The 27,798-nt window shown below is 33.7% G+C and overlaps 2 protein-coding genes across 4 annotated transcripts in view; one reads left to right on the top strand and one right to left on the bottom strand.

Moving 5' to 3' along the window:
• The window catches only part of LOC128227446 (IQ domain-containing protein H-like), a 32,041-nt gene extending 17,736 nt beyond the window's left edge, over positions 1-14,305 (bottom strand). The window contains exons 1-9 of one of the 3 annotated variants that reach the window (XM_052937993.1): positions 14,184-14,305; positions 7,807-7,917; positions 5,306-5,472; positions 4,522-4,626; positions 3,786-3,900; positions 2,935-2,967; positions 1,688-1,765; positions 1,235-1,406; positions 558-781 (exon numbers count right to left, since the gene is read on the bottom strand). In XM_052937993.1, coding sequence (XP_052793953.1) covers positions 558-781; positions 1,235-1,406; positions 1,688-1,765; positions 2,935-2,967; positions 3,786-3,900; positions 4,522-4,626; positions 5,306-5,472; positions 7,807-7,917; positions 14,184-14,234 — 1,056 coding nt within the window. In that variant the 5' untranslated portion in view covers positions 14,235-14,305. The remainder of the gene's footprint in view (positions 1-557; positions 782-1,234; positions 1,407-1,687; positions 1,766-2,934; positions 2,968-3,785; positions 3,901-4,521; positions 4,627-5,305; positions 5,473-7,806; positions 7,918-14,183) is intronic. The other 2 variants (XM_052937994.1, XM_052937995.1) reach the window with 2 other exon arrangements.
• Positions 14,306-14,399: 94 nt separating this feature from the next.
• LOC128226694 (alpha- and gamma-adaptin-binding protein p34-like) lies at positions 14,400-24,583 on the top strand. The gene is made up of 9 exons (XM_052936674.1): positions 14,400-14,488; positions 16,141-16,331; positions 16,730-16,829; positions 17,085-17,180; positions 17,483-17,563; positions 18,079-18,462; positions 19,303-19,410; positions 22,004-22,053; positions 23,268-24,583. Exons 1-9 carry the CDS (start codon positions 14,425-14,427, stop codon positions 23,334-23,336), a joined length of 1,143 nt encoding a protein of 380 aa, XP_052792634.1. The 5' UTR covers positions 14,400-14,424; the 3' UTR covers positions 23,337-24,583.
• Positions 24,584-27,798: the final 3,215 nt, after the last annotated feature.

Genomic DNA, 27,798 nt, shown 5'->3' with positions numbered 1-27,798 from the left:
ATCGAGTTTATATATACAAAGAAGGGACAAATTTATGTGAGGTATAATATACATGATATAGAACATCTGTCTGACTTTTTGATTGTCCAATAAGTGCAATGGTTTGCGCGCTCGCTTCTCACCAAGCAACCAAAGTTAGCTTTCCGGCCTGGGGGCGCATGTGTTTGGTTAGTGGTCACTAAGCCTGACAAGTGCTTTTCTCCAAGTACTATAGTTTCCCCCACAACACAAGTTCACATTCTCAAGCAACTTCGTGCCAACGAGAGTGACTTACTATTAGTAATTATAACTTTCTTCATAATCATTGTAAAATATATAATGTTTAAACCAACTGACCTATATACAAAAATATTGAAAAAAAAATGTTTGGATAATTTCAGTTAAAGAGTGTGCCTAGGATTATAAGTGAAAGTCTGATTTTGAGTGTGAAAACCCCCCAAATTGTATTCATAAGCGAGCCATAATTGATTTGGTTGAGTGCTGTTATTTGAAGTTTATTGGTACCTTTTGGCATTTTAAACCCAGACAATTTTCCGACTGCCACTCCAAATACCTACCATAGGCTGTAAAGGCATTTCGTAAGTTTTCATGGTTGCCGGTGTTTTCGCCTTCTGACTGGAAGCCGAGGTAGCACGAGACTTTCCAGAGGTGGTTCGGCTGTAGGAAGGAATGGACTGGGGGTGGGGCGGGATTACCGGCATTCTCGCCATTGTCTCCTGTTGACTCTCGTAAGGCTTTGAAACTAGGTCCAGTCTGACGCCCGCCAAAGCTGGTGCTACCTCTGAAATTAGTATTATTTCATATTCACTTTAAAAATTAGCTGTTATTGGTAACCAAAATACACATTTATAGAAATGCATGTGTATGTAGACTATCTTAATGGCCAGACCTTTTTTTCCATAATCAGTATGCAGACATAAAGTATTTTGTTCTCTATATTTTACAGATAGGATTACAATGACTGTCATTTGCTTCAGTAACACAAAAACTCAATCAAATGTAAACATATCAAAGTAGTTCTCTTAGTATTCAATCTAATCAAACAAACACTAAGTCATTACTCTGGAGTTTATACAAAGAACTGGCTGTTGCAGTACCTCAGTCGAAATATTATGCCAATAAAATAATAAACAGTTTAAGAGAGTGGAAATAAAGTCTGATGTGTAAGCAACCGCCTCTGCACAACATGATCTCTATATGTCTGCCATTTTACACAGGTGACATAAATACGCACCCGGTGTACAAGGTGGTTTATTCCTGTCCTCAGGGTCATGCAGGGGCACTATGCGGTGTTTGACCGGGGAGGGATCGAGGGTCAACTGAGCAGCTGGAGGAATCAGGCCCCTCTCTATCAAGCTCAATATACCCTTCCTGGCATCGTCTTCACTGATAGGGGGAGGAGCCAACTGCAAGGAAAAATTTACATTATCTTATAACCTAATTAGCTTATATAGAACTTTTATGCTTTCAATCAAAATTAGCTACACCTTAATTGAAAACCTTAAAAACAAACTTGTTTTGATAATCATACAAATGTTAATTGCTTTACGTTTACCATTTTTTAAAATTCAGTACACTTGCAGAGATGCTGAATTCAATTTGCAGACGAGCACTACCTGAAAGATGCCTTTCAAGCTCCTTTTTTCATATACCCGTAAGAAAAATGTTCGTTAATATTTTGCAATACCTGAGCATCAACCCTGTTTGCCTTTGGAAGAACAGCCAGTGGTTCTATTGTACTTCCCATGACTGGCTTTGGGGCCGGCTAAAAAACAGAAACAATTGAAGAATAATCTGAGATTTATGATTTGTAATTATTGAAAATGGAGCAACAAGACTGGACACTTATCTGGGGCAACATATAAATCATCATAAATGTATGAGTTTAAAAGTGTGTGGTAAAAAAACATACATTCTAACGGTCACTAATGATGCAAAATATGTATAACATTATATCACATAACTCAGGGATGAACAATGTCTGATTTCACATATTAACATATTATGTCATATTAACATCATAAAAAATTATATGAGATGATAATTTTCATGTTATAATAATGACCTGTCAAACTCTGTTTAATTTGGACCATAATGATAACATGACTACAAAATACACCAGCTTATAATAAAACGCCTTGGAGCATACGCAACAAGAGAGCTGATGCCAATGCTCTTCTGTTTTCAGTCTGAAAAGGGGCATAACTCAACATTTATTTAAGCCAGAGTTATTTGCTTTGCTTTACATTCGCGTATTGTCGCTGGCAACATGTGTACCAAGATTCACTTGAATATATTGAAGGTCAAGGTTAATCGAGGCTAACTCCAATGACGCTGACAACAATACCAAGGCGTAAACAATTCCTTAACTTCCTTTTCAAAAAACTAACAAGCCAAAAATCTGCTGTTCAATAAAAAAGAGCAGTTAGTAAACATCACTCTGCTGGCACTAAAACAACACATAAAAACATTTTTTCTAGCACATAGATGGTAGATCTTACATCATATAAGAATGTTGCAAAATTCTGTGAATAATAAAATGGTACTCTGTTGAGAAATCTACGCATGTTCTAAATTAATACATGTAAAACAATATTCTGTGGTAAAAAATCTCTAGATTACATTTTATGGTGCAAAAATTCTGTAAGATACTGAAACAAAATTTTATTGAAAGAAGTCTACTGGTAATATTGCATGCCATTTTTTTTTAAACAAAACTGCTTTTGATTTTACAAAATGAGTATAAATAGCATTATAGACACTTGAGTTACATCAACCGCATTTAAACTTTAATGTTAAGTCAATTTCACAGAGCACATCAGAACACATACTTCCACCAAACAAGAACACTTCATTCTTACTTTTTTTTATCATTCAAATTTCAAATGCATCCATTTTACGAAACAAAAATATCACACATGTAATGTTATGTACCACTGGTAGGTTGAGAGCTCTTTGCGAAGACTTCTGAAAGGCAAATCAACAAAATGCAAAATAATAACTTCTAATCTACAGAGAAGATGGAAGCCATTGCTTATGAGAATTATACCTTAAATAATTATTTTATGAATACCCAAAGCTGATTTTGAACTCCCTCCCCTTTACTGGTTACATTAAAACAGCGTGGTAAAAAAAATACTTTAAAACTCCCTAAATTGCTATAAAATACTTTATATAAATTATTTATGATAATTAAATCTACCCATTTACAAACCCAGGCCCAAACTTTTCGAAACATCTTAAGTCCCTTATAACAGGATTTAGCTAAGCTCACAATTTTTATTTTGGTATTATTTGTGTAATATTTACATTCTTAAGTGTTTGTATTTAAAAAGACCTTAATGATGATTTTTATAAAAAAAAAATTAAAAGTTAATCAAGAGAAAGTAAAAAATTTGGCTTAATGAAATAAGCTACTTAAACTTGTCAGACTAAAGAATTTCGAGAAATTGGGGCCTCATCCTCATGTCCTGTTCTTGTATTCAAAGCTTCCTGGTAAGTAAATTATTTTAAAGAAGAAGTCTAAACTTTGAAAAAGTAAACTTTATAATCCTGCCAACGTTTCGGCCATGCAGGTTTTCATCAGGGCAAAGCAAACAACAGAAAATGGTGTTGACATATTCTGTTAAGAAAACAATTTTTAAAAATAAAAATGTATGTAAATCTGTAATCTTTTTAGATAGTGTCACTCTGGGGCACTCGCAACAGCAATCTAATCATGCAATTTTGAGGTCAATAATTGTTAAAAATAGGGCAACCAAATAGAGACTGTACTAATATGTTACCCTTTTCTCCCTCTTCTGTGGTATGAGGGGCAGCTGTATGCCGAAGTTGTCATTGAGGACATTGCGGTTGCTCTGACTGTGAGGGTTGTAGACTGCACGTAAGGCCAGGGACTGCCTGTAGAAGAGAATTACATTAAATCATTTGGCTGTTGTTTTATGATGTTCATAAAATAATGGTATCTAAAAAGATGTTGCAGTAATGACAATGATTATAATATAGGCAGAATCAATGGCGGTTGTGATTCTGCTACTGCTTATGTTAAAACTGATGATGATAAAGAGATATCAAGATAAAAAGTCGGTGTTAAAGGGTCAAGCCTTATTCTGTATCCATTGTAAAACAGGAGTCTTAAAAGATCCCTTCAAAGTTTACCAGAATCTCTGACTATAGTCAGACGACTAGTCCAAGTTTCTATACTATTTTCTAGAAGAGCTCTTTGAAACTCAAAAAAACATGATTCAAGCAGTTCTGGTTATTTTAGTACACAGCATTTTTTCATCAAAAACACCTTCATTGGAAGGATAAATATGTAATACAGGCATATATACATTCTTCATTAATGCATATTATGGTAAACACCTGTTTTACAAGAGTTTCAACACACACCAACTTGTACTGCCAGCCATTTCAACTGTTTTGTGTATTGGTTTTTATCAAATATGTCATGATTATAAAAGCAAACCAGTCAGCGTATAAATAGCTTAAAAAGTCTTGATAATACAACTTGATTCTTACTTGCTCTGTTGTCCTGGAGACAGTCCCTGTAGTTGCATCACCTCCCCTCGTCTCAGTGGAAGAAGAGGAGCAGCACCTGGTGGGTTGGGCTGGCGCAGACGCTCCCTGTTAGGTAAGAATTTATTTTATGACACAACGATGAACTGGTAACATAAGCCCTGAAGACTTTTACAACAATAAACATATGAACAGTTTAAAAATCTGCTATGTACGTGCACACATGATTTATCATCGATGAAGCTCCATGTAAGGATAAAACAATAGACCCCCGGTCCAGTGTCAGACTCAACAACCTCTCGGCTATACCTGAACATTGAATTGTACCAAGAACACAGGTGATGCTTCAATTTTAGTATTATTTTGCTTCATGGTGTCAACAGTTGTGTTTTCTTTTCTTTTTGATAATCTAAACTTATCTACAATTTGTATGTTCATTACACTTTTTACTAACCAGGATTGGAAGAATATTCTAAGTCAACATGACAATGGTTCTAAATTTGTAGTTTTTTAGTAATTCATAATCTTCCCCAAAAAGCACCATAAATCAGAGAGCTTTTTCACATCTAAATTTTCCGCATTTTAACTTCAAATTGGGTATTTATGTTTTGCACAGGTGTAAACAAATATATGTTGTGTGTTGTTTGTGGATGACATTGTGTGTGTTGTTGTTCTGTCTTTCAAGCTTTGGCCCTATGCCATTGAATGGGGTTAATATTTAAGCTTTTGATTATGGGACTTTTTTTTGTATAAATAATGCTCTAAAATTCCATGCTGGAACACATACCTGGGACCATAGCCCTGGCTCATCTGTACACGCTGTTGTCCTTGTGTTTGTTTTCGGAGATCCCATGTTGTTTCAAGGGCAATAAATCCTGGGGGTTGGATAGCATCAGCACTAGGTAGTGTCTGAACCTGGTTGTTTAGCTGGCTAAGCATCTGCTCTGCTCGATGCTAAAAAATGCAAAATAAAAATCATTGGTTTATGTGAGGCCATTAACATCTGCTCAGCTTGATGCTAAAAATGCTACATAAGAATCATTGGTTTATGTGAGGGCAACATTGTTTCAAGGGCCATAAATTCTAGAAGAGGGTTGGCAAATGCATGGAAGTGGCATCATTGAAATTTAATCCAACATTTGTTTGCGCTAACTTTTAGATTTAAACAGCAGAAATTGGACCAAAGTTTCAAACAAATGAGTGATACATGGTAAAATGAAGCATTATAAATGACTATCATAAAAAATTCATCTCTCACTGATAAAATTCTATAACCAATGGAAAACATACAAGAAATGCTCACGTAGATAATTCAAGCCACAGTTATCAACTTGATCGGGGCTTAAATTTCCATTAACTTCAACTTTGACCTTTAAGGACTCATTGTTTGTCCATATTGTATTACAACATCAAGGTCATTCTTGCTTAAATATTCTGTTGCTTAGAAAACAAATCAATGATTCACGAATGTTATCGAGTTCTAAAAACAATTTGTTTAACTAATTGTTCAAATTAGATTAACTTAATAGATTTTTCACTGTTTGCAAGTGCACTGACAGCTTTCAATCAATGTTATCTCAAAAATGGTCGTACAATGGCCTTATATGATCTGGCATCAAAACAAACATATAAAGATTTGCATCAACCAGAATAGCATTGCAAAAACAAATACAATGAGTTTAATTGAGTGCTTTGCTTTATCAGACAGACATTTTTCGGTCACGTAAAGAATTTGACAGCTGTGTTTTGCAGGTTTTAATAATTTTACCTATGTTACAAATCTTGACTGTAATTGATAAGAGTTACGAACAATGAATCTCACTAAATCGCCCTGAATTTGAAACATGATACTCATGAAAAAGAAGGTAATTAAAAAGCAAAAAATATAAACTTTGTTTGCAAGAGCCAAATAAATAAATGATACCGAACAATATTGCAATCAAATTCAAATGGGAATTTAATCTACCTATACTAAATAAACAGTTATTCACAATCAATGTATTAGAAAAAAGATGGTGTAGTATTCTTGTGTTAGACCATGCCAGAGTTTCCTGGCTTGAATGCTGTCAAATTTCAACTCATGAGATTTCTTATTTGATACTGTCATCATACCTAAACGGGATTGGCGTGTGTGGGATGTGTTTTGTTAAAGGATGCAAATGAAAATTTGAACAAGGCTTATGTCCTACAGAATTAGCACATAACATCATTCACTAGGGAATTTACCAATTCTTCGCATATATTCAATTGCATTGTTTTCAAATATGAATGCAGTGGAATTGAAATAATTTTATATTGTCTGCAAACAAGGGTTAAAAGGCCCCAGCTAATTCTATAGCGAATAACAATCTCAACTTCTAAAAGAATCCGTTTTATCAAATATTCGAATATTCAAACAAAACAATTACAGAATATTCGAATATCAATTTTGCCATTTGTTTTCATCCGTAGTTTTATTCTTCCTTACTATTTGGAATATTCTGAATCTATAGTGACATTGTACTGTGACATTTACCATTTATAAGTGACTCTGGTTTAACCTGAGAAGCCCAATAAATATACAAGAGCACTGCGAAAGCAAACACCAAAGCTTGTCTGTTATTGTTTTCCAGTTGAACAAGGGGTTTACTCAACTATTATTAAAACCTGGCCCTGATTTCTCAAAACTTCTTAAGCTTAAAATACTTAAAATACTTAAGCAAAATTTCTTACTTTAGCCGGTTTTTGATAAGTAAAACCTATTTTTTCGTGATTATCCCAGTCATTGAAATAAAACTTTTGGATGAACAAGCCCAAAATCTTAAAACTATTGCTTGGCATCAAACTTTTTAACAAGCCCTGTTATATAAATTCAAAATTTGAGCAAGCCCAAAGGCATTTTACCGGTGCATGGCTTGCGGGCTTGTGTTAATTTCGACCACTGTTATCGGACAGATAACTTCAATAAACAGTCAAAAGACTTCCAAAATTTTATAGAAGAACAAAAGTGAGCTTTGATTGATGGCTTATAACAGGCTTTAAAAAGTTACAGTTTAGAGAAATCGAACCCAGAGTTATTGGCCTCTATGACCTATGTTTTATTTACAACCAGTTTCATTGGAATATCTTGAACATTTTTTATGTAACCCCCAAGGGTACAGAATTTTATGCACGCCAACACTGACACCAAAGATTTCACAGCATCTTGACCATTTCTTTGAAAACAAGCTTAAAAATATGTGCTCTCATGATGATATTTGAATAAGATCCTTGAGAAATTTGCTAAGAATTAAAGTGAGATCATAATACCTGAAGGCCTTGCTCGGTCTTGCTAAGCGCTGACTGTAGCTGCTCGATGCTGATAGAGGCCCCATCTCCGGCTGTCAGGTTTTCACGTAGCTGACGTAGGTCATCCTGGACCTAAAAATGTACATGAGATTTCTTTGAAAACAAGGATGCAAGGATGATAGCAGAATGTAAATGTTAATGTTGAAAACCCTGATTTCTTTTGTTTGGCCAAAAGCAGATATAAGGGCATTAGACTCCTCTTGAAATTGTTTTTGAAGCCATTGAAACTTTTTCAAGGTATTTTGTACTAATTTTAATGAAAGAAAAAAAACAAATTTTCAAAAAATAAACTATAGTCTGAAAGTGAAAACTCCCTTTCCTGAAAAACAGATTTATTCTGGACAGCTTCATTCCTTAAATAAGATGATGGTATTTATTGGCAAATAAAACACCAGATGTATAATACTATTACATTATAAAATGAAGACAAACATGATCTTGATTTCATACAACATTAATTTGTATCCACACAGCAGCAATTGTAAGCGGTGTAAGAATACAATTTTCCTGATGGACTCAGCTTATTGGTACTAAATAATTTGAAACACAGTAAAGAGAACCGTCAACCCATCAAACTGGCTTACCATTGCAATGTTGGGCAGAAAGCGGGCTACAGAAGCCCTGTGGGCCTCACTGGCATTAGCCAACGGAGCCCTCAATAGGGGTAACTTCTGTTTACTCATAGACATCGCCAACACTCCTGATTTTTTTTATAGTCCAATGTTGTGTACTCTTGTAGCACATTATTAGCCATTAAGGTTTATTTTTGCACAACTTTTAATAAGAACTTGCTAAAAAATAGTCGAACAAAAGCTGACATAAAAATTCACCAAAAAATAGTCCTGTTTTATTGCTTCATACAATAGAATTTCTAAGACTCAATATTTCTTCCAATGGCACCATTTATGTTTGCTAACTGGCTGAGCTAGTTGCTGCTATTTCCATATTTTGTTAATCATTTGTTCATAACTTGTAAAAATTTGCTTAATTTTCATGCCAAAATTTATGATTCATGATAATACACTCTCTGTTCTAAATCTATATCTGCATTGAAAAAAACAACTGCCAAACTTCAAAGGCTTGTAAAAAAAATATTTCCTAAATTTATATTAAGCAAAGAGTTTTATCTTTAACTTTATTTGCAGCCATTAGGATCACAATTTAAGCTCTCTTGGAGTCAAAATGATGTTAAATGGTTAATGTGATTAAAATGTTTTGACAACATTGCTAGACCTCTGTTTCATACCACTAGTGCAAATGTATTTATCTTATTAAAATGTTAGCTTCAATATGTAATAATAAAACTAAGCTTAAGTCAAATATTGGCTTTAATCTGTACTTTTATCTTACTTAAACAATTTCAACATATAAATCCAATTCAAACTATTCAATCTGTCAGTCCCAACAACTTAATTTTGATTGATTAGAATACCTTTTATTTACCTCAGACAATATTCCCAAAACAAAATGGAATTATCTTGTGAGAGCAATTATAATTTTTAAGTTTATGATCATTTCAGATATAAATTTATTTTTTGAGTCAAGTGCAAAAATGTCAAATTGAATTTCACAAAAAATTAAAACAAATATTAAATTGTTCTCCCATTGTTCTCCCATGCATTTTAAATCCAAAAACCGCTAAAAGAATTTCTGTAAAATTTCTGTAAAGCATATTATACAAATATGTCCAATAAACAACAACAAAATGTGTCAAAACAATCTTGAAAATGTATAAGCAAATCAATTGACAGAGATTCAGAGATGCTTAAAATTCATTAGCCCCAAGCGGGCTGCAAATCACACCCGGACAAATCAATTACAATAATCAATCATTCATTCAATGTGAACCGAACCAAAAGAAACCATTTACTCTTACAAAGCATTAAGAATAAAGTTACGTGGTCATCAATTCTTCAATAGAAATGTTTATGAACATTTTGACGATTTGTAAGGGCATATTGATTCTTCCCAAAATATTCATTTCTGTTACATTTATATAATTGATTGCTGGAAACTCAGCAAAATTTAATATAATTGATCAAAATGCTGATAAAAGCAACAGTGAACAGGGAAAATACATTTGTTATATATACAGGAGCACACATGAGTTGTCATTTAAAGCTGCACTCTCACAGAATGACAGTTATGACAACTTTTTTTAATTTTTTTTGTCTTGAAATGAACCAATCTTTGCATAGATATATGTAAAAGTGATATTAAACTGGTGACAAAATATCAGATTGCAGTTTTTAACATTTAGTAGCAAAAAGTTTTGTGGCTAAAGGCGTTACTTACGCCGATAAAGAGATTTTCGGCATAAAACGTCAATTTTTGAAAGTAAATTTGAATGACTGTGATCTGATTTTTTGTCAGCACTTTTATATCACTGGTTCTCAGACATGTTCGCAAAATTGGCTCATTCTAAGACAAACAAGTCAAAATGGCCCATCTGTGAGAGTGCAGCATTAATACAGATTTTTATTAAAAGTGATTTCTAAAATTGATAGAAAACCAGACTTGGCGATTTTCTTTGTAATTTTAGTTAAAATGAGTTTAATAAAGTTCGTATTGAATGTCCACAAATGTGAGATTCTATATAATATGTGATAAATATGTATATGCAGATTAACAGCGCTAAATACATAGCACGGCCATTTTCAATTCTATTTAATTATGATGTAACGTCGCCCTATTAGGATAGTTATTACACTAGTTATATATCAAAGGTCTTTTATAACGTAATTCATGATAGCGACATCATTTATGACATAAAATATTCTACAACAACAAAGAAATATTGGAACTGTCAGAACAATAAAATACCAGTTCATTGAACCTTATAAATTATAAAAGCCAGTCTGGGTATTAGGAAATCAAGAGCTGCCCGAAATGTAAATCCCCTTTCTTTACACCCAGTAATCTTTTATTGAATTAAACTGTATAAAACATACATAATATACTTAAATTCATAATTGCAATCTATTGTTCAACATTTCTATTAAAATGATGCTTGATAAGAATGCTACACAGGTAACTTGTTCATTAAAGACTATTTATTCATGGATTCCTCCACAAAATTATTTTGCTTTTTATCTTCCATGAAGTGGCTATATCATCTACTCCTTGAGAAAAGAGTATGAACAAAAGGCCTCACTCACAGTTTTTTAACGATTAAGCAGGATATCTCATATTTTTATTACATTTGTCATTCTATGGTTGTGTCATAACAGGCATAACCTTGACCTTTGGAGCTTACAACCACTAGCAAGATATGTGTTGTCTTAATGCAGATAAAAGTTTTGCATGTTATTTAATGACCTTGACCTTTATTTTAATAAGGTATGGAACTGCAGTATTAAAGAGCAACATGTTATCTCAATGATATTCGTTCAAGTATGTTACATACGTGTATTTAAAAGTTATCTCAATAAGGCAAGGGTAAAATCTGGTTTTATCTTATAAGTAAAATATAAAAAATACTCTTCTTTCCAAATACTGCAAATCAGTTTCGGTCAGGGTTCAATATCTTGATTTGCATTCTAAATGCACTAGACTAGACAGGTACGGTACAAATAGCCTTATAAACCTCAATATTTTTTCCAACTTAATACTGTACATTCATTTCTCATTCCTGCAAAGTTATTCTTTACAAACATTTGTGCAGTGTTTTTTCCACCTATATGTTTGTTCAAAGGGCCAAGGGCCCTTAAAATTGTGAAAATAACAACAAAATGCATAAAATTGTGAATTTACAATAGTATGTTTTAAACAAGGAAACAAAGTAAGAGCAATCCATTAATAATCATATTAATGTGTTGTACTTATTGTCTGTAAAATCAAAATATTGTTTGATGAGAGTTAAGAATATTTTTTTTTTAGGGGGTGGCTTGGGGGGGGGGGGGGGTATTTTGGGATGGCAAAATTTCAGCCCCATTTTCAGTGAAAGAGAAACACTGATGTGCATTCGCATATGTGATGTGTAAAACACTTTGCCAAGGACTCACAATTGTTTGATCAGGATCCCTGGTTATAAAACATGTTAGTCCAAGGGATTCAAAAATGAATCACTGCATTTTTAGCAAGTGATATAAACATCCAGAATCCTCTTAAGCATGACAGGAAACAGTCCTTACACAGGGGAAAGAATCAACCCTATGACTGGAAACTTGGGCCACTTTCATAAGGCGTTTCCCAACCTACCCCTTTTTTTTCCACCCAACCTTTGTTTTTATAGTAATCTGACAATTTTTTTCTGACTGCTTTTTCTCTCCTTTTCGGTATATCTTTTATTAAACTGTATATTTTACTTTGATACAATCTAAACCAGTCATAAGCCAATGTTAGGACATCTCAACATTTAGTTATCTTAATGCTGTCTGCAATCACATACAGTGCCCACAAACACAGTTTTAATGCTACATGAATATGGCCATACAGTACACTTAACAAGTTAGACCCACTTTTTGTTTCCCTCTGTGGCCAACACAATGAATTTATTGACTGCTCGCATTTGGAGAACCGAAGAATTACTAATGCAGCGTTCTTTGGAGGGGTTAACTCCACAGACACACAAAGAATCTACGCTAAAATTGATTATGTTTAAATAAACTATTCAATCGATTAAGATGGCTACAGTACAGTTAATTGCTGTTATTGTTTTTCCTCTGCCCATTAAATTTAATATATAGTATAAATATTGATAAATACATTACACCCGAAAAAGGCTTTATATATATGTTACATTTGAAAGATTTTCAGAAAAGCACGATTGAAAGTGTCTTGGATCAAACATGCATTCAAAGTTCACAGCGTATGGTGGAAATTCCTGCTTGCCTTGTTTTCTGTGGAAAATTCCAAAAAACTTCACTAGCTATTTTTAACTACTATGATAATAATTATACGCTTCATTGTATTGATCATGGGCATGACTTAAGAGGTCATGGTACTGAATTGGGTCAAATGTCGGCTGTTTCAGGGTTAAATATAAATAGAGGCAAGATATCAACTATTCGATCAATGCTTATTATTAACAATACTATATTTAATAGTATTCAAGACAATATTTAATTGGTGTTTATACACATATATACAAATACAACACTGGTAAAAAATCATATGAGACTTACAATGAACATAAGGAAAAAAACAAATAACTTCTGAATAAGAAAGTTTATTTCTTGCTTATCTTAACAGAAGCCGAATTCAGCAGCAGGGTCATTAATAGTCTAAAATAATAGACGTGTTATACATGATTCTTCCAATCCCTAACGTCTAAACGGGAATGTGCAAAAAACGGGGGTGTTTTAAAAATATTGAAATTGTTTTAAGTGAAGTATTTTATGGTTGAAATTGATCATAAAGACTTATATTCATATTATAACATGTAAGTGAAATGTTATTTTGCACTAGACAAGCATTTTATGCATTAAAACAAGTTGTTTACCTTTCCAATAAAACGAAAGTTGTCTGACACAGACAACAATTATGCGAAGGGGAGCAACTCAATACAATCATAATAACTCGGCCTCCTCCGACAAAGCTTCGAGATAGACCTCGTTATACAATCGTAACAACTCGGACATGGCCGAAATGTTCTGAGCGATTTAAAACTGTGCCCTATAGCCTTGCAGGTGCCCTTCATGTATATATCGTTATGTTTTGACAGAATGAAATGAAGAAAAGCCGTCAAACTCATAATTAGAAGTTGGATATTTATTTTTTGTGTACGGAACTAATATAAATCAACATTATCTGGTAATATTTCTTGTTTTTATGATATTTTATAGACGCTATATGCTTTAACCCGGAATCCTGATCGGAACAACTACCCACTTTTGATACTAAACAATTTGTACGTGAAGGATTTGCCATATCAAAAATCAAAAAAAAAATCCGTCAACGTACAATTATTTGGACTAGGTCATTAAAAGAAATATATCTGACGATTTCTGACCCTCATTCATTATTTATGCTCCTCCGCAAACAAGCAACTGTAGAAGTAACTCAAGCAGATATCAGCGAAAGAAAGAGTTTTACCCTCGGAGGAAACCAGCAAGGAAAGTGGGTCTAACTCGCTGAGTGTACTGTAATTGAGGCAGTCATTTGTATCCTATATATTTTTCTACTTGCAGCACTGGAAAGTATAATTGATGTTGTATGAATGAAGTTCTAATAATTAAAACCGTTAATTAGGGAAATGGTCGTCTGTCTGACAATATTTTCAGCACCTTCGATTTAACATCTTGAGCATCATGTTAAAAATCACAACATCTTGCAAGGATAGATTTGTAATGATATATTTTTGTTATCTATGTATCGGAAATGTCTTGACAGTATACCTTGATCAGTATTTTTCCTACTTCTTCTGGGCGTGTTTCAACGTCTGTCATGATGCTATATTAAATTCAAAACGAGAAATCAATTAAAAAATCTACAGAAATGAAACCATCATAGAGGCAGCCATTGTAGGTCTCTCAGCAACAATAAACATCCTGCGGAATGGTTTTGATTTTTTCGTTGATTTTCATAGGAAGCAAGAACACGTAAGTTGATGACGTAATTCACACTTCCGGTAAAAAAATGGCCACCCCCTGTGTCTTATTTACATCTTGTTCCAGTTTTTCTGCAAATAACTTAGTGAAAGGTAATTTTTGGTGCGATGTTTTATCAAGTTACATTCCCTTAACAGATTGCAGAATCACATATTTTGTGACAATTTGCATGTTACGGTTAAAATGATATTAAAGTTCCTTTCCAGTGAAAGTGACAGTTCAGACACTGGTGACAGATGGCCATGACTCATAATCATATTCAAAATGAACTTAAATTTTCCCTTGAATCTTATACCCATCATAAGGTCATCGGTTTTTGAAAAATTCATTCAAGACGTTGTCATAGCAATAGTATTAATGTCAGTGTCTTCAACATCACCACAAACCACCTTACAAATGATAACAGCCAGCAGCTATGGAACACTACCAACTAATGACCCACCACCTTTATTTTAAAACAGGCATAAATAAATACAAATTATTATGTTATTATATGTTAAACAAATCATATTCTTGATTCTTTCATTAAATTTTTGTGTTTTAAGTTAGATGAAGTCATATAATGTCAGGGTTCTCAATTAGTCTAAAATAATAGACGTGTTATACAGGATTCTTCCAATCCCTAACGTCTAAACGGGAATGTGCGAAAAACGGGGGTGTTTTAAAAATATTGAAATTGTTTTAAGTGAAGTATTTTATGGTTGAAATTGATCATAAAGAGTTACAGTATATTCATATTTTACCATGTAAGTGAAATGTTATTTTGCACTAAACACGCATTTAATGCATTAAAACAAGTTGTTTACCTTTCCAATAAAACAAAAGTTGACTGACACAGACAACAATTATGCGAAGGGGAACAACTCGAAACAATCGTAATAGCTCGGCCTCCTCCGACAAAGCTTCGAGATAGACCTTGTTTATACAATCGTAACAACTCGGCCATGGCCGAAATGTTCCGAGCGATTTAAAACTGTGCCCTAAAGCCTTGCAGGTGCCCTTCATGTATATATCGTTATGTTTTGACAGAATGAAATGAAGAAAAGCCGTCAAACTCATAATTATAAGTTGGATATTTATTTTCTTGTGTACGGAACTAATATAAAATAACATTATCTGGTAATATTTTTTGTTTTTATGATATTTTATAGACGCTATATGCTTTAACCCGGAATCCTGATCGGAACAACTACCCACTTTTGATACTAAACAATTTGTACGTGAAGGATTTGCCATATCAAAAATCTAAAAAAAATCTGTCAACGTACAATTATTTGGACTAGGTTCTCAATACGTTTCAGTTGAACCGTCTGAAATAGTAAAGTAACCCAATAGCTACTACTTATTCTACTTAAAATTCATTTATTTTTCCAAATTTGAACAGGCCTAATTGCCATTTGAACCGTCCATTTTGGCCGGCAGCCGGTTATTGAGAACACTGAATGTGAATCACTTGCAAAAAAACTGAGTAGCAAACTTCTTTTTCTTTTTACCTTATATACCTCCATTTTTTATCATTGCATTTATAAATTCTGTTTCTTTCACAATCTTTACTAAGATTCTTGCAGCTTGACACACAAATGTATAGGTCCTCAGTAGGGGTTTGACATTAATGGAAGATAGATAAATGGCATTAAAGTGGAGGGGTTCACCAGCATATTATTTGTATAAAGAAAATATAGTTTTATATTTCTATAGTTTGTTAAGTTGCTATTTTTTACCATTTCGCACGTTTTCATTTCAGATATTTTAAATCAGGAAACTGTGCCTGAGGAAAAGAGTATTGTAGAAAACATCCGGGGATACGAATGGAATGTGGACACCAAGTACTACACAGCCATTGTGGATTTATGTGTAACTGAAGAAAGAACAATAGGAGATCAACAATTCGCTGACAATCTTCAGGCATTTGTTGTGTATTTTGATGCAGAAAATGTAAGAGTTTGAGAAACACAATAAATTATTTAAAAGAAAACAATCAAGTTATTACCATGACATTGAATGCATGGAGTCCTAAAACTAACAAAATAACAAAACAAAGTTATTTTTTGAGTTCTGACCCTTCATTGACTGAAAAAAAAAGAAGCAAATATTGCATCACTCTATTTTACTTTATAGGTTAACTGTTATATAGTGCAAACAGGGTATATTGTACTTCAACTCTTTAGACTTTAACACTTATAACGGTTAAATAGCTTTGTGTTAAAGTTAAACATGAGAAATCAGTATTTAAAATACATGTCAAATACATTACAGTTATATGCCCGATTATGCCTGCTGACATGAAAAATGTTTCCAATGTACAGTGTCATGTACCACTATGTTGTTTTCAGGATGACAGTTTTAAGAAAGTGAAGTTGTGGATGCCATACCTTGACCAGATCGATCCTGAAATAAAAATTCTAGTCTGTGACAGATGTTTGGAATCATCAGGTGACTTGGCAGGAAAAAATCCATGACATATTTTAAGCTAGTATTACAGTAGATGCTTTCCATAAAATACAATAATAAAGATCTAATAGAAATTGTAAAAAATCTTGAATGTATTTTATTTCAGTTGTTAGTTATAAAATTGCTTAATTCTTAAATATTAGCTTGCATGTAATAAATCATTTAATGGCTATTTAGTATTAAGATGATTTTAAAAGAAATAATAATTATACATAACACATTTCTTGTGATTTGCAGTAATAAATCGGCTGGCAGCACAGACCTGGTGTATTGACAATGGCTTTGAATTAGTGGAGCTGAATCCAGACTCCAACAGTGACTCTGAATTGGAAGGTAAATTTTGCCTTCTAGTCTATATAAGTTAGATTAAGAAATGACTGAAGATGTTTAATTTATAAATTTGGCCCCTATACTTAATTTCAAACATGTATACAATACAAAGCATTACCATAATTGAATAAAGATTGGAACATGGACTCTCTCTCACTGCATTTGCTTCAAGTTATGAATTTTGAGACCATTGCCATCTTACTGAATATTATGTCTGCACATAATGTATTAATGTTTTTTTTACAATAATACTGCATTGATCTACAATATAAATGATATTACTGCATTATGAACCTCCATTTCAGATGATTTTGTGGAAACTACCGGGTTAGCTAGGATAGTCCAGGCGTTACATGCTCACACATGGCCCAATTTGGAGATGAAAGGTAAGAAGGGTTTAATTCAGAATATTGAGCGTATTTCTCAGGAAATTTGCAAGATCGCACTCGAGCATTTGTACTGCATGAACACACACTAGGGCAATGTGGATATCCTTCCAGGTGTTACACTTTCTTCTGTTATTTAAGTTTGCATAAAATTGTAATTCTGCTGTTCATACATGTAGCTTTGGGAACTAAGATCAATACCATTATGAAAGGAGACATTGAAGATTTACTTGCATGTACATGTACATATGATCAGCTTGAACATTTTTGTTTAAATGCATTGAAGACATTTTAAATTACATTTAGTAACAAGTAAGTGATAACACAAATCATTGACAAATTTAATTTTAAATCATTTTTTTCTCCAAAAAAATAAAATCAAATGATTTGGAAAAGGTAAAAAATCTTATTTTTTTCCAAAAGAAGACCCCAAACAGTTTTGAAAAAAAATAATAGAGAACCAACACTTGGTAATTGTAAAAACATTGTTTTAAATAAAGTTATATTAATTTCAGACACAAGGCATACAGTCAGTCCATACATTCGACAATTGATGAAAGAGGAACATGAAAAGAATCAGACACAGAGAGACAATGACACAAATGAGGAAATAAGTGACAGACTAGCACCTTCTCATGATGAGAAAAGCCATGATTCTGACAAGCAGTGTAAACATTCCATAGGTCAAAATGGAGTTGATGATAGTTTGGGTGCAAACATTGACAAAGTGGTTCAAGATATTATAAGTGAGACTTCTGAAATTAGTGTTAATGAACCTAGTGGTGAGGATGCAGGTGAATCGGATGAAGCTGATAAAAAAACTGATGTGGCATCTGGTGGAGATGATAAAGAGAAGGACAAGGCCAAGAAAAAGCAGCCATCAAAGGAAGAAAGATTAGGTACTGGTTTTCGGCCCATTGGCATGGATCGAAGTTGGCCCATTGCCAAAGCAATCTACATTTATTCTATATTTTTACTAGTCACAGTCAATGGGCTACAGTAGTTTGAGCATGCTTGGTCTTGTGTTGTTTGACTGACATAGTTGTCTGAGCCAGCATCCTTGTTAAAAAACTTTATCCTAGGCCATAACTTAAAAAAAAAATTCAAAAGATTTGAATGTAGCTTGGTTCTCATTTTTCAATGCATAGAAGTATAGGAAGGCCAATACCTCTGGCTTTTGTAATTGTTGTAATTATGCTTGTTATTTGACCGAGAAAAACAGTAATTGTGTTCTCTTCGCAGTGCCAACCAGTTATACTGTAGTACTTTATGATCGAAGTAATTAATAGTAAGAGGTAAAATATATTATATACTATATAGTAATATTATATAGTAATATAATTATATGATAACAATATTGTATTTGTTCTGTATAATCACATTTACAGAGAGATATTCAATATAAACTTTAGAAATGGGATTGGAGGGGAAAAAGCCACAGGCTGATGTGGAACCACTCTCAAATGTTTAAAGTGACACTCTTATTGAAAATCCATCCATACACATGTATTACAAACATAAATTTTGAGTGATAAACCTTTAACTACTCACTAAATAATGCATCTATGGAAAATATTAATTACTGACAACGAGATTGTCTTTCAAATTAAGCTCGGTATCCTTCATACATGTAAGAACCATTATTTTCGACATTTATTCATCCTTTTTAGCATATTAAAACAATTTTATTAATTGTGGTAAATCTTATTTGGGATTAAGAGTGTTAACAATAATTCCAGAGAGTCTCCTCCCTTCTGAAGACCAGGGATTATTTGAAGCTCTGGCGAGTGAGGACCCTGAGGAAGAGTCCTTCGAAAAGCTGTTTGAACAATTTGCCCAGATGAAAGGTTAGTTCTGAGCTTTATCACATTTTCAAATTCATCTGTCAAGGTTTTAGCTTGACTATTCGAAGAATAAGGAGAGCTTAACTACTCACCCAAGCGTCGGCGTCTGCGTCAGTGTTTGAGTCATCCCTTGGTTAAGGTTTTGCGTGCAAGCACACATAGGTAAATATCTCAGCAACTACTTGAGGTATTGCATTGGGACTTTATACAATGGTACTCAACCATCCAACCTACTTAATTAACCAAGTTAGATAACTCTAGTTTGCATTTAATGCAAATAATAGGCCTTTATTATTTGACTTAGAAATTTTGGTTAAGGTTTTGCGTGCAAGCACACATAGGTTAATATCTCAGCAACTACTTGAGGTATTGCATTGAGACTTGATACAAAGTTACACAACCATCCAACCTACCTTATTAATCAAGTTTGATAAATATAGTTTGCATTTAATGGAAATAATAGGCCTTTATTATTTGACTTAGAAATTCTGGTTAAGGTTTTGCATGCAAGCACACATAGGTTAATATCTCAGCAACTACTTGAGGTATTGCATTGGGACTTTATACAATGGTACTCAACCATCCAACCTACTTAATTAACCAAGTTATATAACTCTAGTTTGCATTTAATGCAAATAATAGGCCTTTATTATTTGACTTAGAAATTTTGGTTAAGGTTTTGCGTGCAAGCACACATAGGTTAATATCTCAGCAACTACTTGAGGTATTGCATTGAGACTTGATACAAAGTTACACAACCATCCAACCTACCTTATTAACCAAGTTTGATAGCTATAATTTGCATTTAATGCAAATAATAGGCCTTTATTATTTGACTTAGAAATTCTGGTTAAGGTTTTGCGTGCAAGCACACATAGGTTAATATCTCAGCAACTGCTTGAGGGATTGCATTGAGACTCGATACAATGGTACTCAACCAACCAACCTACTTAATTAACTAAGTTAGATAACTCTAGTTTGCATTTAAGGCAAATAATTGCCCTTTATTATTAGACATTCTGGTTAAGGTTTTCCATGTAACCACTTTTAAGTTAAAACCTCAGCGAATACATCATGTATTGCATTGAAACTTTACACACAGGCTCCCAACCATTTAACCTTATTATTTAATTAAGTAAGATAACTCTATCTTTCATATTATATAATTTTTGCCCCTTTATTATGCGACTTAGAAATTTTGGTTAAGGTCTTGCATATTAGCACACATAGGATAATATCTCAGCAACTACTTGATGTATTGCATTGAGACTTTATACAATGGTATTCAACCACCCAACCTAATTGAATAACCAAGTTAGATAACTGTATTTTGCAAATAATGGCCCTTTATTATTACACTTAAAAATTCTGGTTAAAATTTTGCATGTAACCACATTTATGTTAATATCTCAGCACATCATGTATTGCATTGAAATCTAATCTAACAGTGATCCATGCATGTTTCGCCAAAACTTTTCAATCCTTACACTGAAAAGCGGCGGAATAGTCGAGCGCGCTGTCTCTGTGACAGCTCTTGTAAGAATACTAAGAACTGTTGTCAAAGCCTTGTTGTCATCGTCAACCTTGTTGTCCTCATTGTTTGCTAGCAAAATGTTAACCTGTAAAATCAGTGATTTTATTCATGCAATTTACTGCCTTCTGTTGTCTGTTTCCCCTTGTGAAAAGTTGCCCATTTTTCCCAAATATTTATAATGTTTTCTCAATTTGATAAATGTGGATTGTGTTGATGAATAAAGGAGCAATGAAATTCTTAAAAAATAACAAAAATCATGACAATACTAACAAATTCACAGCTTAAGGTATGCATAAAAAGTTGAAAACATGTATATTTGCCATTATATTTGCTATTCTGTTCTGATTCCATATCTTTTCCAATCTTGACTTTCTTTTCCAATTTGCAGGCACAGGCGGTATAAATGTATAAACATTTCCAAAATAAATCACTGAAAATATATTCAAATGAAACTTATTGATGTGAAATGCAATTATTGCAAAAGAAATGGCTGGTTATGTCCCTAAATCAACTATATAAAGAAAAACAGTCATGCATTAGCATTTTTTTAGCTAGAACTTATATGATATTCTCTGTCATCTGGGTGTCTGTACGTCTTGAAACAATTGCTTTTGAATGCAATACAGTCTTCAGTTTGAGTTGTATCTTAATAAAACTTATACTGTTGTTTTATACAATGTGTCCATGAGAGTTTAGTTCATTTTTTAAACCAGCAGGATCTGCCCATGTATAACTGGATTAAAGCCCTTTAAATGCTGCAGTATTTTCTAAGGGAGTTTATTTCCTGAGTATATGCCAGTACTGGTGTCCATTTGACAGGCCATCAGAAGTTGACATGCAGGGGATCAAGCCAACAATCTCTCTGTTGAGAGGCAGACCTCTATACCACTCTCATACCAGTCCTTGTATTTTGAGGATGGACTCTTTGCAACTTGATTTAATAGATGAATGTATTTGTTTTCTGAAACAATGAAATGCGTTAGTATCCTTAAGACTGGTGTTATATTGATGAATGCAAACTTCTTCAGGCTACTTAACGGCTTTTGATTTATCTGTCTTCAGAAAAAGCTAGTGTACTTCCGTTAGATGAAAGAAAAAAGTATGCCGAGCATGTAAGTATCTGCATGAAAGATTAAAATTTTAAGCAAACCCACTATATAAAATCCTGAATTTGAGCAAGCCAGGAAAGCATTTTACCAATGCAGGACATGCAGGCTTGTGCTTATTTCAAAAGTAAATGTTTGAAAATTTTGATTAAAGTGTGAATTAAATTAAATTTGATTAAATATACTATTATACCAGTTGAAACACATTAGAACAGATTGACTAGTACTATTATTTCAATTGAAACACACAAAAAACAGATTGTGTAGTAAGGGAAGTGGTTTGCAAATTGCTTCCAACCAAACCAGTCGAGGTTTGTTTGCTTGCCTGGGTTTACACAGGGAAATGTAAGTTTGGTTGGTGGTCACCAAACTTCACAAGTGGATTTCCTCTGGGGGTTTTCCACCATACAAGACTTAAGTATAACAATTTGCCGATATAAATTATTTATAATATTATAATTTATATAACGTTATAATTTTTGTAAAAATAAATGTTTGATTTTACATTGTTGGTTACTCTAAGTAAAATTTCTCTACATATAATTCAAAAGAAATTGTCATAGATATATGATTTTCATACTCTGCTCTCTATTATGTTGTTTTTCCATAAGAATTCAGTTTTGGTATTTTTCATCTTGTAAGTTTGACATCTACCTTAGAGGTGAAAGATATTAATTAATGGAAGCCATCAACTTTTGGAGAGAACAACACACATTCTATATTGATGTATCATACCTTACATATGTATCCCTTCTTTGTATGTGTAAAGTAAATCGGTCAGTATTTCACTATATTTTAATAAAAATCCAGTTTTATGATGTCAGCGGTCCATATTATATTTTTGGCTGGTCCAGACCTTGCCAAAATATTATATTGACCGATAACGTCATAAAACTGGTAAACATTATTTGCTTTGTTCAATAAAACACATCAAAAGCACTTTAAAAAAAGTGAATGGTTATATAAAATGTTCCGTTTAATATGAAAAATGTAACTCAACACTTTAGGCCATATGGCATTATAAGGACCAGCCAGTCGGCCACCAAAGGTGAATGGACCTTGGCTAACGCCTCAGTCCATATACACTTTCGGTGGTTGACTGGCCGGTCCTCATAATGTCATATGACCCTCATTGGTGTGTAATATTTCTTAAATATTGAACAATAGCAAAAGAGGACATACAAATGAAATAAAGAAATCCTAAATGTTTCTATCTCCAGGTTGCAATAGCTTTCTGGCGGGCCATGGGTGGAGATGAAGATGAAGTCGGGGACCTAGACAGTGATTGATGTGCAATTAAGGGCATTCCATTTGTGTGGTGGAGAGATAACCATTGGTGTAGGAAAGGAGAGAAATAACCATTACGGCTTCCGTAGTGATGCTGCTTTACAGAACTTGCTTAGTAGTAAACTCTGGCCTTGCTTCATCACAAAACTATGGTCAGAAGTCTACGCTGTGGGCTGTCTATCAGTGTCAGTTTTATCTTGTTTTGACTAACCAGCATTTTAAAGTTACAAGGACGGCATTTTAATTTAAAGTTTTAGCTTACCTGCTTTTCTGGAGAAGAAAAATGGACCTTGATCATAACTGAAATCAGACAAACTAAACTTGGAACACATGTTGCCAGCGACAATAAGCCCATTTTTAGCAAGACCCTTGCTTAAATAATTGTTGAGATATACCCCTTATTCGAAACAAAAAAATTAAAGCAGAGGAGCGTTGGTAGTTGCTCTGCAGCACTCTTGTTCAATCTTTATGTAGCCATTCCCTTTACTATTTCATGTTCGTCACATTATACCTTAGCTTCTTTGTGATGGCTTAATGTTGCATTTTGCTAAGGAGGTCACTGGTTGCTAAGAAAGTCACTGGTTGCTATGGATGTAAGTAGTTACTAAGCACTACATGAGGCTACATACAAATGTCAAGGATCTTGGCCTTGCGGTCTCAGAGAAGATCTTTAAATATCTAACTATATTAGTATAAAGAAAACCTGGGACCCTTTCGCCGGTATTATAAACATCTTTAGTCATTTCCTAACTTAAGTCATTTCTAAAGTCAATTATGTCACTGATCATATTATATAATTACTTCATAAAATATGAATTACTTGAATAAACATAATTTGATGTTAAAAACACTGATACTTTTTCTTTTAATTAGACTATCAGCAGTTTAGGAAATCAACGTAGGTTACAAAGCCACTGTAAGTTGTTTTAAGAATACCAGCCTTATACCAGTACTAAAGCTTTTAAAGTAAAAGAATCAAGTGACTTGTTGCTGACATCATGGCGATCATCTTGTGATATAGTTGTGGTGGAAGCCAATATTGTATGAATATCATGTGATTGTATAAAATATGAAAACATTCCTGATCAACATTAATGCATTGTTGTGCTTAACTTAACAAGTGGGTGTTGTATAAATAGACACTTAGTCAGTGCTAAATGTTAAACTTAAAACCTTTTGAATTTAATAATAAAACAAATCAACCTGAATACATTATATGCTAAATTACAAATAAAAATATATAATAGTCTTTACAATTGTTGAATAGTCTTAGTCAATGGTTGAATTCAATCTGATTAAAATCCTGATCTTCTGTACACAGCAATATAGGGGATATGATTTTAATCAGATTGTGGTTGAATTTTATATCCATTGTGTATAATCTTCTGTATGAATGTTAAATTTAATGCATTCTTCCATCAACATGCTTTGCAATGTTGAGCTGCAATATCAAGCATTTGTTATGAATGTTGTTAAAACTGTATGATTTTATTGTCAAAATAAAATAAAAAATACTTATTACAATGCATCATATATTGTACATTTTGTGAATTATTTTAACTAACACGGCCTGGGCAGAATTTAAAAATGATCTCTTACTGAAAGCACAGTGACAAATGTGTGTAGAAATCAATGTTTCAGTGTTTCAATTGAATTGTATACAACTTTCGTCAATGATCTTGGTATAAAGATGGGTGAAAATGATGGTCATGATTTTCTTTTGGGGCCAGTAACTATAGGATGGTTTGACCTATTAACATGGAACTTCATTAGTAAGTAGTGATTGAACATTGGATGCCTTATATTGTTTGGGGGTCAGTAAGTTAAGACCCAACTGCATTTAAAGTGTCCGTTCAATGGCATGTAAAACCATGTTACTCCAGTGATTAATCCAGGAGTGACTTCTCACTTGAGTTGCGTGGTGTCCTCAAACTATTGTAGGTTGTGAGTGGGTAAGAGTGGTCTAGCGATATAGTTGTCCACCTTTTTACCTATATGAAGTTGTGGGCACTATGGGCACCTGTACTGGTTTCTACTTAAGACACGGACTCTTAAAGTGATTCTATTAAAAGAAATAGTGTACTTGAAATAACAGTCATCAGTCAATAAAAGGGTTATACTGGCTGTTTTTAAGGTGATGTTCATTCACTCAAAAACACAAAAACGAGAAGAAACTATTTCTGTTGAGGTTCAGTAGGTTAATCAAAGTCACAGTCGTTTTATGCACAGGGACTTGAAAGTATAATGCAGATCCCAACAGCTGCCACTGGCTTACTTTAAATAGTTGCCGGCGGACTCAGTGTGGTTAAATCACTCTTGATCCTGAAAAAACAACAACATTTTACGGGCTGCATATCACGTCATGGGACACAATACAACGAGTAATCATGATTTGTCGACGATAAATCAACATATTATAAAAGCTAAAAATCCACTAGGGTTATATAATTTGTCAAGATCATGCTTTCAAGTCTCTGTGGTTTTATGGGGGAACTCCGCAAAATAAAAGGAACGTGAATTGAGAGAGAGAGAGAGACAAGAGGGAAGGGGGGGTGGGGAGGGAGAGTATATACAAAAGGACGGATCGTTAGAGGAAACGTCGATGTGACGGGTCGTTAGTGAAAACGTCGATTTCACAGTTTACATAACATTACGCTTGTAAGGTTAAGCCCTGAGAGCCAATGGAAATGACAGGATATAATACAGGTCTTGTATCGTGTCCGACCACACGTACGAGCAGTTGCTCTGAGAACAATGACCCCGTTTCAATAAAGATCGTAGGGCAATCGTATTTTTTTTCCAGGCGTAGCCTCGTTTTTATCCAATAAAAAGCTATCGTTCGGAAATTTATCGTATAGATTCTATCCGTTCATTTAAGTGATTTGTCGCTCGGCGTTCTGTGCGATTACTTGCGGTGAAAACTGCCGCGGGTTGCCACGGCGATGCTTGCGATTCCACTGCGCGCTGATTGGCGTTCTTGATTTTTCTTGAACGCTGTGGGAATGTGGCCCTAGAGCGGAGGGGGTTTACGATAGTAACCAACACTGAACTTTTCAAGTATTAAAAAAAATTAATACGGACAAACCAGCACTTGCCGTCACGGACCTATAAACCAGTTTATAGGTCCGTGTTGCCGTGTAGAGCTTGGATGCACAAACAGTTCCGCGAAAATAATATATTAAACGGTTTTAAGAAAGCCAACGTTTTATTCCAATGTACTTTGCTTAAGTTAAACAAACAATCCATTAAATCCAGTATTTTTAAGTACCCGAAGTGCAGTTATTTGCTCACAATAACGCCAGCCGATATTAACACGGTGGAGAACCCACGTGACTTAATTGGTAAAGTGCACGGCAACAAATGTCAACAAGTCTCGATTCAGGTAAGGTTTTTAAAGATAACTTTCTTAATAGTTGGAGAATTTTTGTGAAATAAAGACCATAAACCCCGCGTTAAAGAGCTCTATCCACGGTAATAAAGAACTTTCTCTAATATTCTAAAGTTTTCCTGAAAATCTTGACCAACTGATTTCTCAGAGTTGAAATCTTAGGCAAAGTACACGGCTTTTGACAAATCTATCGCTTTACTTCATGCCAGCCGTAAATAATTCATACACAAATCTTATTTTAAGCAAATTTTATGTATTTTAAAGTTTTTAGCGTGTATTGTTGAACTTCTTATAGTTATTTCAAAGGCGAAAATGAACTAAAATCAAATTGATAAAGTACACGGACATTTTAGGTTTGATAAAGTACAAGGTCGTTTACAACCTTCAGTGTATATACTCATTATTTCACTGACTGGTGCTAAAACGAGTTATTATAAATTTATTTATTATTTCTATTCTTCAAATTTATTATTGAACATTGCTCCATGTTTGAAAAGACGCATTGTAATGGAGTGGCAAGGGAAGAATGAACGCGTTTTAACAGTTAGACCGACGGAGTAGCCTAAATGATGGGCTCATTTTCATGAATCATGGAAACATGTGTTATCACACTAAAATTCAGTCCCGTATTTTAACAATATATTCGCAATTGACATATAAAGGGCTTGAAGTTTTTGTAAAGGGTGTTCCACTTCTTTTTCGTATCGTATATGTAAAACGTGTTTGTATTCTTTATACATGGTAAACAGTAACACATAACTGCTTAATAACTCTTCATTTTGTCAATTTTGAGAAAGAAAAGTGTTCTTGTACTTTTAATGTCTTCGATTGCTAGCTGATTTGATAGACTTATGAGTTTGTGACATTTGTTTCATTTCAGAATATGAAGACTCCGACTTTATGCAAAGAATGCGGAATGGCATTTCAAAAAAAAAAAACCCATCTAGTAGACCACGATAGAAGGCATTCTGATCAATTGCCATCGTTTTTGCGGGAAAGTGTTTACACAGACACAGGTTAGTTTTTAGCTTTATTTTTTCGCAGAGAATTAAGAATATACTAACAGTTATACTTTT

Source organism: Mya arenaria, chromosome 3 (assembly GCF_026914265.1).
Source record: "Mya arenaria isolate MELC-2E11 chromosome 3, ASM2691426v1".
In the NCBI taxonomy this organism is placed as follows: domain Eukaryota; kingdom Metazoa; phylum Mollusca; class Bivalvia; order Myida; family Myidae; genus Mya; species Mya arenaria.
This window is presented reverse-complemented; position numbering and strand designations above follow the sequence as displayed.